Source organism: Leptonychotes weddellii, chromosome 7 (assembly GCF_054177405.1).
Source record: "Leptonychotes weddellii isolate Sample4059 chromosome 7, ASM5417740v2, whole genome shotgun sequence".
Lineage (NCBI taxonomy): Eukaryota > Metazoa > Chordata > Mammalia > Carnivora > Phocidae > Leptonychotes > Leptonychotes weddellii.
This window is the reverse complement of record NC_138375.1, coordinates 80,915,090-80,927,864: the sequence shown is the minus strand read 5'-3', so window position 1 is coordinate 80,927,864 and position 12,775 is coordinate 80,915,090. Positions and strand designations below refer to the sequence as shown.

Genomic DNA, 12,775 nt, shown 5'->3' with positions numbered 1-12,775 from the left:
AAACTGAGTCTGATCAAAGTTAAAACACAGATTAATACCTTTCCATAGTAATTCCTGCTCGAGATGCACTAGATAAAATGGCAGTCAGGGCAATTTGGGAAGGTGTGTATAAAAGGTAAGCATCCGTCAATGCAATTCTATTAAGAAAGTCATCAGCTGTTTTCCTCAACATCTCTGGATTCTCCATCATGGGATAGCGAGTCTAGAAAGAAAGTTTGCAAATGTTATCACTTCTGAGAGTTAATGCAGTAATAACAGTTTAAAAATATCTATATTAACAAGAAAATGCTTAACACAGGATTCTTAAAAATAACACCCCAGGGGTGCCTGGGTGTCTCTCTTGGTTAAGCACCACCTCCTCTAGATTTGAAATTCCTGCTACTTAAAGTTTACTTTTGGGAAGAAGTAAATGGAAATGGATCTTGGTTTGATTACAGAATTATTTTTAGAATATGCCCAAGAAATATGGATGAGCCCATATTCCTTGAAAACTCTTCTTATACTAAACTCTAGATCCTAAACCCTCAGATCTATTTCAGATATCCACATTCATGTCCCAAGGCACTAAGAAATCTCTTCTATACTCCAAACAAAATACTCTGAGTCAATTGTACAGTCACACCCATGTCTTATTATCCTGAAATACCTGACCTCCGATATGACAAATTGAGACATTCCACTCTGACCAAGGTACTCCTTTCCCCCAGTATATTTGCTCAATTACTTCACAGCTGCTCCCCGATTTCCTCCTCAGAACCTTTGGTCCCTTATCCCCTTATCCCTCTACTTGCTCCTACTCACCAATGTCCGCTGATCCTCATTTCCCTCCAGAATTCCCTGCCCCCATATGCTGACAACATATTTCAGACAAAACTTTAACAATGGCTGAAATCAAGCAATCTTCTGCTTGTAACTATATCCACGTTTCTGGGTGCTGCAACAGAAAACAATACCACCAAGAGATCTGGTACTATTACTATAAATTCAAGTTCACTGACCTCAGGAGGGCTCTCAACAATGCCTAGCTATGATAATATTCCTTAGAAAATTTGTTCTCCCATTTATTAGTGACCACGTTCAACATTTTCCACCTGTCTCATTGTCTCTGATAATTTTCAGAAACTCCATCGCTCTTTGTAAATAAATGATCCCTGCTTTTAACAAAGAAAGACACTCCATTTCCTGTCAGCACCAATCCCTAGGTGTAATACTGTCCTCAACCCATGCTTTCCTCTTTCCCTCTGTTCAAAGAGCTATTTATTCTCTCAAGGCCAATTCTTCTACTTTGCTTTGAATCCCATGCCAGTCCCTTCCACCTTACTCCAAAGAGAAACTTGTGCTACTTATTTTTCACTTCTTCCTTTAAGCTTTCTCTCATTACTAGCGCTCCACATCAGTTTCTTCCACAAAGCAAAACACAAAAACCATCTCTCTCATCTATTTCTAGGAGATCCCCCATCTTCTCAATCATCTTTTTCCACTTCAAAATCAAGCTGTTTAATCCAGGTTATAAATACTTGTTTTCTCACCTTCTCACCTGTATTCCCCAACGGGCTCCAATCCGCTTTCTTCCTCCACACTCACTAGAGACTAATTTCACAAAAATCACAACTGACCCTTCTGGCACTAAATCTTGCAAACATTATCCTTTTGCTTTTACTTTGCCTGAATTCTGAACAGCATTAGAGAGTGACCTGTGCTCATCTTCTAAAAGTATTCTACTTCACTTCACCAGAAAGTCCTATCTCTCTGGATATTCTTCAGTCTCCTTAATAGCTTCTTATATTTCTCTAACTACCCTTTATTTATTTATTGAAAATAATTTATTTTTCAGAGTGAGTGAGCCTGAGAGCAGGGGCAGGGCAGAGGTGGAGGGAGAGGGAGAGAATCTCGAGCAGACTCCATTCTCGCAGAGCAACGTGCAGTTCAATCTCACGACCCTGAGATCATGACCTGATCCGAAACCAAGAGGTGGACACTTAACCGACTGAGCCACTCAGGCACCCTTCTCTAACTACCTTTTAAATGGTCCTTTCGGCCAATCCACTTTAAATTTTCCAGGAGCAACAATACTCAAATCTATACCTATAGCTTCGCCATCTTCACGCGCCTCCACACACACTTGATGTCTTGCAGGAATTGGAAATTCATTATGTCCCAAACCATATTCAACAAACCCCACCCCTCCACCATCAACAAATCTGTGCTATGCCTGTGTTTCCTCTATCAGGGAGTGAACCACCATTACCTATATGCTTAGGCCATAAACCTGGGGGTTCTTCCTCTGTTCTGCATCTCTATATGAAATCAATCCTCAAGCTCTAGTGATTCTGACTAGTATCTCATAAGTCCAGGAAGCTCTCTCTGTACTCATAGCCACTGTAAGTCAAACCAACCACCATCTTTTGCCTGAACTACTCTTAACAGCATCTTACTGGTATTCTTTCATCCATTTTAATCTATTCTCCATATTATGCCTGACACATATGTATGTGCAATAAACAGCCGACGCAGACTGATGCAAGAGCTTGCCAACAGGATTTTTTTTTTAAACTGCAAACCAAACTATGCCACTGCCCAGACTTAAGCCTTCTGCTGGTTTCCCACTGCTCTATTCAAAATCCTTAATATCACCTCCACAGTCTAGATTCCACCTTCCACTCTGGCAGCACTCCACGGCAGTCCTCCCCCTCTATCTCTAAGCTCTATTTAGGTTCTTTAGTGCACCATGGTTTCTTGAATTTGGACCTTTGACCAAAGAAGTCTCTCTGATTGGAATGTTCTTCTACTACCTAATTCCTACTCTTGCTCTGAATTTCACTCTAAATGACCCTTTCTCACAACTGTCTTAACTTCCTCTCAATCTGCCACCCTGTTCTAAAGTATTCTAATACCTTTCCTTCTGTAACACTTAGCACACTGGATATATGATTACTTTTCCCATTAGACTGTAAGACCTATGAGAGTTGAGGCTCTTCTTGTCTTAATCCTCAAGCACAATGTTTTGGTATAGGATACGTACCCAAGTTTTGCCACTCAATCGAGACGAATGAACCAGTTTTTGACTTCCATTTTGACTTCACTCACACTATCCAAGTCCCCTTTCAGGGCCCAAACAAAACAACTTAAGTTGCTTTTGTCAAGGCTTATTTCCTTATATTTTTGATGCCTCATATTGATTCAAGTTCACAATGCACTAAAAAATAGAAATCACTTAGCAATCTTCTAGTTAAAAACAAGAATTTATGTGGTTCTTTAAATCAAATCCATGACAGTATACTAACTTCAGAGTTAGAAGAGTTAACTTAAATTTTCAAAAGCATTACTCTAAACTGACAATGGTCCTCATTACAGTTCTTGGACAAGTATTTGCAGATCTACTAAATGAGAAGCTCTGGAACTGCAGCCCCACAATCTGAGCTAACAAACCTTCCAGGTGGCACTGCAGTTTGAGAACTATAGCACTACTAGAGGTCCAAGCTAAACTCAGGTTTTAGATGAGCTTATGTTGTAACAGTTAGAATGATTACAAGTTATAATAAAATTTTGATTTTTTTCTGGTTAAAGAACTATAGCAAAAGTGTAAATCCTACTAGTTTATTTTTTATATCAAAAAGATTACCTTTAAATCAATGAGAAAGCCCTCAAACGGTCTATAAGGATTGTGGACAATAAGGTGGAAATTAAGTTGCTGTATAAGAAGTAGTTCATATTCCAAAATCTGTTCAAGTGCCTTTTCTTGTCCAAGAGGACTCTCCCGCAGATTTCCAACGAACTGTGGACTAGATACATTGAATTCATCTACTTTGCAGGCCAAAAATGCGCAAGTGAGCCTAGAGGAAAAAAATAAAGGAATAGGAATGGGATCTGTACATACTTTAAGAAATAACTGAATATTTTATTGCTAAAAATAAGTTCTAAAAATGCCTAATATTATAAGTGACTATGCTAGACTTTGCAGGAAATTTATTTAAAAAAAAGAGTTTTCTCTTCAAACTTTTTACCCATTAGAAAACTATAATTAGGATGAACTGTATAATCTTTTTTTTTTTTTAAAGATTTTATTTATTTATCTGACAGAGAGAGACACAGCAAGAGAGGGAACACAAGCAGGGGGAGTGGGAGAGGGAGAAGCAGGCTTCCCGCGGAGCAGGGAGCCCGATGCGGGGCTCGATCCCAGGACCCTGGGATCATGACCTGAGCCGAAGGCAGGCGCTTAATGACTGAGCCACCCAGGTGCCCCTGAACTGTATAATCTTGCCACAGCATTCAACCATTATTGACTTAATGGTAGTTTCATATAGTTCAACATAAATATCTAGAAAAATAACTGAAGAATAAGAGTACTTTGAGAATTATGAAATGTAGATGGAAGAACACAACAGTATACACAGATATACCTGGGAAGAAAGGATGGGAAGAAAGGTAGGTTAAAGAACACTGTGGAAGGCCATCAGTGAAGTCTCTGGAGGCATTTTCAATAGAGATTATTACCTCAGTAACCTATGAAACTCTCATGCCTACTACTATAAATTTCAGAGTGAGAATCTAGAAATAAAGTTACCACAAAAATCAAGATTGGAAGTAACAAGGGCCTGACCTAGACTGGTAGAAAAGAAAATGAAAAAGAGAGAAAATAAACAGGGACAATGTGATTGACAGCAGGCTCTTTAATGAGTCTCATACTAGCTTCATCTTTATTTTTAATGGACCTTTGTTCATTTGAAATGAATCTGGAGCTACAAGACTTGTAAACCGACTGAACAGAAGGAGAGGAGGTACCACAAATGATTCTCGGAGCAACAAAGAGAGGATATGTGCCACTAACAGAAAGACATATTAGGGAAGTTAGTTCGAGAAAAACAGAATTTGAATATGGGTAAGTTGAAATTCAGATGCCATCAGTATTACAGGGAGGGAATAGATCTATAAGGAGTATAAGGACAGTATAAGTTCATAACAGAATGCAACTCTAGATTACCCTTTATTAGGAGGTCATTTTTATCCACACAAATAAAGGTTTTCTTAAATGAAAATCAATATATTAGAATTATACTCACATTATTATCCGGGGGTGATATTCCATTACTGAGTTATTAAGATAAAAACGCTTGAAATACATACAAGCTGTACCCTAAGATTAAAAATACATTATCAGAATCTATTCACACACATTAAATTTTGTTAAAAATATATATATATTTTTTTAGATTTTATTTATTTATTTAATTGACACAGAGAGAGAGAGAGGGAGAGACAGCGAGAGAGGGAACACAAGCAGGGGTAGTGGGAGAGGGAGAAGCAGGCTTCCCACTGAGCAGGGAGCCCGATGTGGGGCTCGATCCCAGGACTCTGGGATCATGACCCGAGCCGAAGGCAGTCGCTTAACCAACTGAGCCACCCAGGCACCCCTAAAAATATTTTTTTTAAACTTACTTATGCAAAGGTTTCTTTTAAAAAAGTTACCCATACAAAATACCAAAACTTCTTAATTCTTCTTTAATCAAATAAATTGTGATGAATTACTATGGAAATGTCACAGCCAAAAGACCCTTTGTTGTCCTTCCTCGCCCACCCTCGTTACCCTTCCTATGGTCACTGACTTAATTTTAAAAAGTTTATGTGTGTTTATTTTAGACTTCAGAGTAACAAACACCAACTAGATTAGAAAAAATCAAGGAGAAACATACAGATATTCACGGCTGAACCAGTCAATCTTGTGAAAACACTGACAGAATTAACACAGTTGGGGCAATAAGCCTTCTCTCTAAATCCACTTTGGATCTGTGTGATAGAACCATGATCATGTTGCCAAACTAAACAGCAGATCTGACTGTATCTCATGAGCCACACTCTGCCAAGCACCAAGTTATCATCTTTTTTTAATCCTTACAACAGCTTGGTGAAGTACTGCTATCACCACTTTACAGAGAAGGAAACTATCAGTGAGGTTAACTGTCTTATTTGGGGTCACACATACAAGAAGGAACAGGGATGGATTCAACTAAGACCTGCCTGTACTTTTAACCGCCGCGTCATCAGGCTAGAACCAACGAAATAGACGTTTATCTATTTTAGGATAGAAAGATGTTTCCTTTTAAGTATTTTTAAAAAGTTTAGCTTTGTCATTTTATGTGAAACAAAACAAAAACACTTCATCAGTTATAAATAAGACAAATTCCACAAAGAAGTTCATGCAAGAATTCAGTTTCTTCATCTGAAAAAAACTGTATTATAGTTCTTTTATCAGAAAAACACAGAACCAAATCTGGAGACAGAAACTAATTAAGTCCATCTAAAATTCTTCCTAAATCTTTCATCTCTCAGATGAAGGTCAGGTAAACAAACAAACAAAAAAACCCACTATGAGTATTTTTGAACTTGGTATTTTCAATATACTTCAATTTTTTTCAGCTTTAAAAATGGAGATTATTTCCTAGGGAGTTATTCTCTATTGTGTCATAAGTTATTCACTGTATAACTTTAAAAGACAGACTTTCACTTAAGACAGACTTTCATAATTAATCTTCACAACAAACCTGTGAGATAATTATGAAAAAATGTTTTATAATCCTCTTTTATCTTTCAGCTTTTCAACCTCAGTTTATGTTCAACAAACAAGAATACATACTAAAGCAACAATGTCAAGGACAGTGCATGTAAGTCCTTACAGCCACAAAATTCAAACTACCGGTTTGTCCTCACCATTGCCACACCACAGAAAACACACCCACAGAAATGAAGTCCTCAGAACCATACATCTGAAACAACCAGAAGACAATTTTTTACCCAAAGATAAATCTCCAGCTTCTCCTAATCAAGGTTTAAAAACTTCCTATGGCAGGAGTTTTAGCTGGGGTGTCTGATTACAATTGATGAATGAAGGACTTATTTCAAACGTGTCTGTCAGACTTGACAAGGCACTAGTATATGTTCTCCTCCCAGTTCTATTGCTCATTAGTTGAGAACCCAGAGAGAAAGTAATCTTTTCTTTCTCTATAAAATGAGGATGTCATGACCTGTCTAGCAGATCTCAAAATTCTTTTGACAATGAAATGAGAATGAAAACACTTTGTAAGAAATGATACAGGAATTCCTAAGTTAAGGAATTTACCAAAAAATATAAAACTTGGCAAAAACTTGAGTACATAAATTTCCCTAAAGTGGACAGAGAACTGAGTTACACGTTTAAAAGAGTTGTGATTTCAGAAGTCAGCTAAAGGACATTATACTTTATCACTATCATAACTTACCACAACAGACCTTGGCATTGCTGGCTTAAACACCGAACAGAATTCTAATAACCTCTTCTCATAGTATTTGCAAAGCATCATTTCTTCATGAGGCTCAAGAAAGACTGGATCATTTGGAAGAACCTTTAGATCAAAAGTTACAACAAAAGTTCAATGAAATGAATAATCTTAAAATACTTTTCTCTGTCCAGATTAAGTTTGGTTTGTATCTCCAACCAAAGGGAAATATACCATACGTCATTTTTCTCTTTATAGAGCTGCTATTACACAAAATAGTTTTAGTGAAATATTTGATAAACTAAAACTATACCATCATTTCACAATTTCTCAGAATGTCAGCTGGACATGTGCTTCATTAGGGTAAAAAGAATCATGACAGAGGGTGTGCATATGCTCACAAGTTTGATGTCAATTATAAATCAAAAAGAAGATACACACTGTCATTGTTTGGAAAGCTTTCAACATCCCTTTCTCAGTCATTAAGTCACACAGGTTGAGGTAAAAATCACAAGTGTCTTAAGGATGATTATGACCCTTAAAATATTCCCTCCTATTTGTCTTTATAAACTCTCCACAGAATACACTAGATGGTTAAATAATACAACAGTTTTACAACAGATACCTACTAAGCAGTGTTATTGGATTAATTATGACTACCAAAAAAAGGTATGCTGAAATCCTAACCCCCAGTACCTCAGAATGACCTTATCTGGAAATAGAGTCTCTACAAATGTAATTAGTTAAGATTAGGTCATACTGGAGTACAGTGGGTTCCTAATCCAATATGACTGGTATCCTTATAACAAGAACATGGGAAGATACAAACACAGAGAGAACACTATGTAAAGATGGAGGCAGAAGCGAAGGAACACCTAGGGTTACCAGAAGCTGAAAGAGGAAAAGATTCTCCCCTAAAAACTGCAGAGAGCATACTCTGACAACAACTTTATCCCAGACTTCCGGCCTCCAGAATTGTGAAACAGTAAATTTCTGTTGTTTTAAACCATCCAGCTTGTGCTAATTTTTTTTATGTTAGCCCAAGGAAACTAATACTAATACAAACTAATTTTATAGAGACAGCACGGCATTATGATTTAGAACAGAAATGAGTTCAAAATCCTGGCTCTGCCACTTACCAGCAATGCAGTCCTGAAAAGTTATTCAACCACTCATCAGTTTCCTCAGCTGTAAAGCAAGGATAACAGCATCTACCTCATGGCATAGTTGTGAGGATCAAATGGGCTACCACTTATTAAATGCTCAGAATAATGCCTGGTACCCAGCACAATCCGTACTACTTTGTGCAGCACAAAAATGAGGCAGTATGAAACAGACGTTGAGTTAAATGTAAAAATTAAAGTCGCTCAGTACCAATAGTTCTGAAACATGGAATACTTGCTAGAGGAAAGCTTGTACTAGAATGGGTGGTGGAACTTGTGAAAGAAGAGTAAACCGGTGGGAGCTATAACAGAAAGAACTTGGCAGGATCAAAGTCTAAACAAACCAATTGGTTTGTACTGATGGTCTCCTGTTTCCCTGCCTCCACCCTGCCCCCTCCGATCCATTCACCATCAGGTCTTCTGAGGTCTCTTTCTAAAACAGAAGCTGAAAGGCTAATTTCCCATTTAAAATCTTTCAAACGTTCCCCATCTCCTCATTATAAGCTCGAACTCCTTACTTCCGCTTACAAGTTCCTGGCCTATACCTTCTCCGGCCTTTCAAGCACCTGTATTGAGCTTCTGCCACACGATCCAGAGCATTCCACGGAGCCGCTCTGCAACCCTAAAACTTGTGACCTTTTTGCACCTGTGGCTCTGTCGGCCTGGAACGTCCTTTCCCCATCTTCTCTCAATCAACTACTGGGAAAAGCCTTCCCCGACATATCCCATATCCTCTTGACTAATAAAAAGCTCTGGTCCCGCACTACGGTAGCATCCCACAAAGTCTTTTCTTCGCCATGTTACTGATTACTCCTCTGCCACTCGACTACGTTAACGGCGTTGTCGGTCTCCGTACCCACTACACCTGGCAAAGTACTCGACTTTTATTAAATAAAACGCCCCGCGCTCCGCAGAGGCACGGGCAGCGGAGATGAAGGCGTGCGGAAGCTCCAGGGAAGGCAGGACAGACAAGGGGGATGGGCAGCAGCTGCTCAAGAGTTTGGAGGCCGGGACAGGGAATCGGCCGCCAGGCTCACCTTCCCGTTGGCCACCGCTTTGCATTTGAATTTGCGGTTGGCGTCGGCCCGCAGTCGTGCCAGCTGCTCCTCACTGGCGAAAGTCCAGTGCCGCTTCTGGCTACTGTTGTGGTACATGGCGAAATCCCAAAGCAGGCCCCGGGCGTCTGGAGAAAAAGACCCCAAACACCACAACACCATGAAGGGAAAAAAAAGCACCTAAAGCACAAACGCCAGCCCACGGAAACCGAGAGCGTCCGTTCGGCCGGCGCGGGCGCGTTGACGTTAAGATCATGTGATATTTCCATCCGCGGTCGCATTTCCGGAGCGGACTAAGAGGAGAACATCCCGTGGGTCCGTCCCCCCGGCGCCCGACACGCAAGTGGGCGGAGCTAGGGTCTAGCTTCACAGAAAGGAGGAGCGTATGCGTAGGCTCCGCCCCTTCCCGACACCATTTAAAGGAGAAGCGCCAGGCAGGGTCGTCCAAAAGGGTCGGAAGGTGAGGTTCGTGGAAGCGGACACGGGCAATTTACATGGAGTAACCTGAAGTGGGCAAAGGACCTGGGAAGTTGTCAACTTTTAAGTAGACTGTTCAGAATACGCCTCACTGAAAAGGTGACATTTGAGCAAAGGCTTGAAAGAGTTGAGGGAGTAGGCCTATCAGTCATGTGGGGGGTGATTTTGGGGCAGATAGAACAGTCAAGGCCCTAAGGCAGAAGCATTCCTGGGAACTTTTAAGGAAGGAACATTGAAAACAAGGGCCTCAGAGAACATGGAACTTGGTCGAAAAGCCAGAAGCAGTGCATATGTATTGTTCTTTACTGTTCTTCCACTACTGTGACCCTATCCTTTTCCCGTGATCTTTTCCCTCCCCTTCTGTGGATTACTAGCCAATCTTACCCCATTTCCGTATCTGAAGCACTATGTATGGTAGCTTTAGGATTTTCTTGATTTCCCATTTTCATTATTGCCCCAAGGGAGACTTGCAATAAGTTATTGTTAATACTGAAGAGATTTATAATTTTTATTACTAGTATTTTCCAAACTGCGTTTGCGATACAAAATTTACATTGATTCCAAAAACCTTTACTGGTTTTGTTATTTGTCCCATTTAGGCATACCTTATTCTGTGCATCATACATCAGGTTAGAAAGATGGACTGACCTACAGCAAATTGTTTTTCTGGAAACAAAAAGCAGATAAAGATGAGCTGAAGAGAGTTTAGGTCTTTACACAGGTAAAATTTACATAGGTAAAAAGAGGTGGCAGGGTATCTCTGTGTTCTATGAAAATGTTTTTAGAGGCTTAAGGGAGAGTTTTGGGTTTTTTTTCATTTTGGTAGATATAGTTGAGGGTAGAGTTTGCCAGTTATTTGAATTCCTCATACTTGTATGTTTGTAGTTTATAACTTTGGAAATCCAGACACTCCTTGAACATATGTTAGTAATCTGGACTAGTACATTGGCTAAAAAAAGAGAAAGGAGAAAATGTGATGATGTTAAGGAAGGACATGGCAAGTTATGAGTCCCGTGGATTGTAAGCACCCTAAAATATTGTGTAATGGGGAAGAATAATTTTAAAGGAAAAACAAAGTTTTCAAAAGATAGGCAGGAAATGAGGTGATTTAGATAAATTAGTATGTACATTAGACTTGATCCATGACAATTATGTATACTGTGTCAATTCTTTTTATTTTGTTTTTCTGAAAGGCATTTGGCAACTCCTTTAGTTTTATGTGAAGGGGAACCCAAAGATAGGCATTTGGGAGAGATGAAAGAATAGGATTTCCACAGGGGTGATAGTAAAATTGCTCAGTGTCAGAGTTCATTTAGGAAGACAAATATTAAAAAGCTAGTGTTGATGATGTAACTATTTGTTTAAACCTGTAACAAATCTTAGCCTACAAAAATTAACACTGACCATATTTTGGGGATGTATAAAGAATTGTATCTAAATTAATCAGCTACAGAATAAAGTTGTTACTGATGCCCTAACATTAAGGCTCACATATGATTTCTTCTTCTTAAGGTGAGCAGGCTGGATGCTACATTAGTCACTATGTCTGAGTGACATTCCCCTGTTGAGCTTATTGAGCACAAGTTTATTCCTTGTGCTATTTCTACAGTGGAAGGCAGACTGTGGACTTAGAACTGGGTGCCTTTACCTAGTTCCATTTCCAATTCCAACGAAAAAGTAGCAAGTGTTTCTCTCCGTGCTTGTTATTTTATTTATGTAAAAGTTCAGAGAATAGAGAGAAATGAATTTCAAAATTATCAATGCATGGTCAATTCCCCTCCACTTCCCACCCCAGTTAAATTACGATTTCCCTGATACCAGATGGAGATGTTTCAAATAAACTAAACAAACTGACAGAATCTATACTCTCTAGAAAATAGAAAGATTCAAAACTTGAAAACAAAGATTATTTCATTAGACACTACCCAGAAAGTGAATGTTAACAGGAAAGATTACAGTGAGTTTTTAAGTAAACACAATCTCTTTTATTGTGCTGCAGTTATTAAATTGTGTCCCAGTATGTATTTGTAGACAAACTCTAAATATTTTGACTGCATGCATTATCTCAAAACCAAGGACTATGAATCTGAGATGAGGCGATGCAGAACAGGGGTCATCTGCTAGTCATGGGGGAAAGTCTCTATACTTACCCATGTGTGATGCCAAAGTTTCTCATGACAGTATTAGGAATTTCTCTCTTCTCTCTATAAGGTAATTTTCCCTCTTCTTCAGGTTTCGCCCTAGTGATCACAATGTTTTGGGAAAAATAAAAAACATCAGACTGATTGATCTTATAAATAAAAGGAGAAAAGGGAAATTAGAAGGGTGAGGGAGTGACCAATAAATGTATGTGGAACTTCGAATAATTTTGTAGTCCAATAAAACATTTTACTGAGTGGCCTGATTAATTTATAGTTATTTCCCAAACACATCAGTATACTCATATCCACAGTTTCTGATTTCAGGGCCATAGAGGCAAAAAAAAAAAAAAAAAAAAAAAAGGAGGGAAAATAAAGCACATCTCACAAAATGCTCACAAAAACACACAATATCCTCCTTCCTTTAAAATCTGACATGCAATTGTACCACTTCAGCTACTGACATGGGTATGTGACATTCTAAATATAGCTTGGCAATTATATTCAAAAATAAGCTCTTTGGAAATCTTTTTGATATATGCAGTTAGACACCCCCTCTCCCCCCCTCCCCAGTTTTCACATTATGGCTAAAAGAAAAGGAACTGCATGTAGCAAATTCCTAGTTTCTCCAAAAACTGAGTAATACTAAAGGGAAAGAAAAAGAAGAAAGAGCATCTAAAAAATATGCTTGA

The 12,775-nt window shown here is 38.8% G+C and overlaps 1 protein-coding gene across 5 annotated transcripts in view; it reads right to left on the bottom strand.

Moving 5' to 3' along the window:
* Positions 1-9,797, bottom strand: part of CCNH (cyclin H) — a 21,344-nt gene extending 11,547 nt beyond the window's left edge. For 3 of the 5 annotated variants that reach the window (XM_031033771.2, XM_031033764.2, XM_006727806.3), the window contains exons 1-5: positions 9,451-9,795; positions 7,254-7,376; positions 5,061-5,134; positions 3,623-3,833; positions 39-202 (exon numbers count right to left, since the gene is read on the bottom strand). In XM_031033771.2, the coding sequence (XP_030889631.1) occupies positions 39-202; positions 3,623-3,833; positions 5,061-5,134; positions 7,254-7,376; positions 9,451-9,630 (752 nt within the window). In that variant the 5' untranslated portion in view covers positions 9,631-9,795. Of the gene's footprint in view, positions 1-38; positions 203-3,622; positions 3,834-5,060; positions 5,135-7,253; positions 7,377-9,450 lie in introns of all 5 variants that reach the window. The other 2 variants (XR_014147098.1, XM_081826611.1) reach the window with 2 other exon arrangements.
* Positions 9,798-12,775: the final 2,978 nt, after the last annotated feature.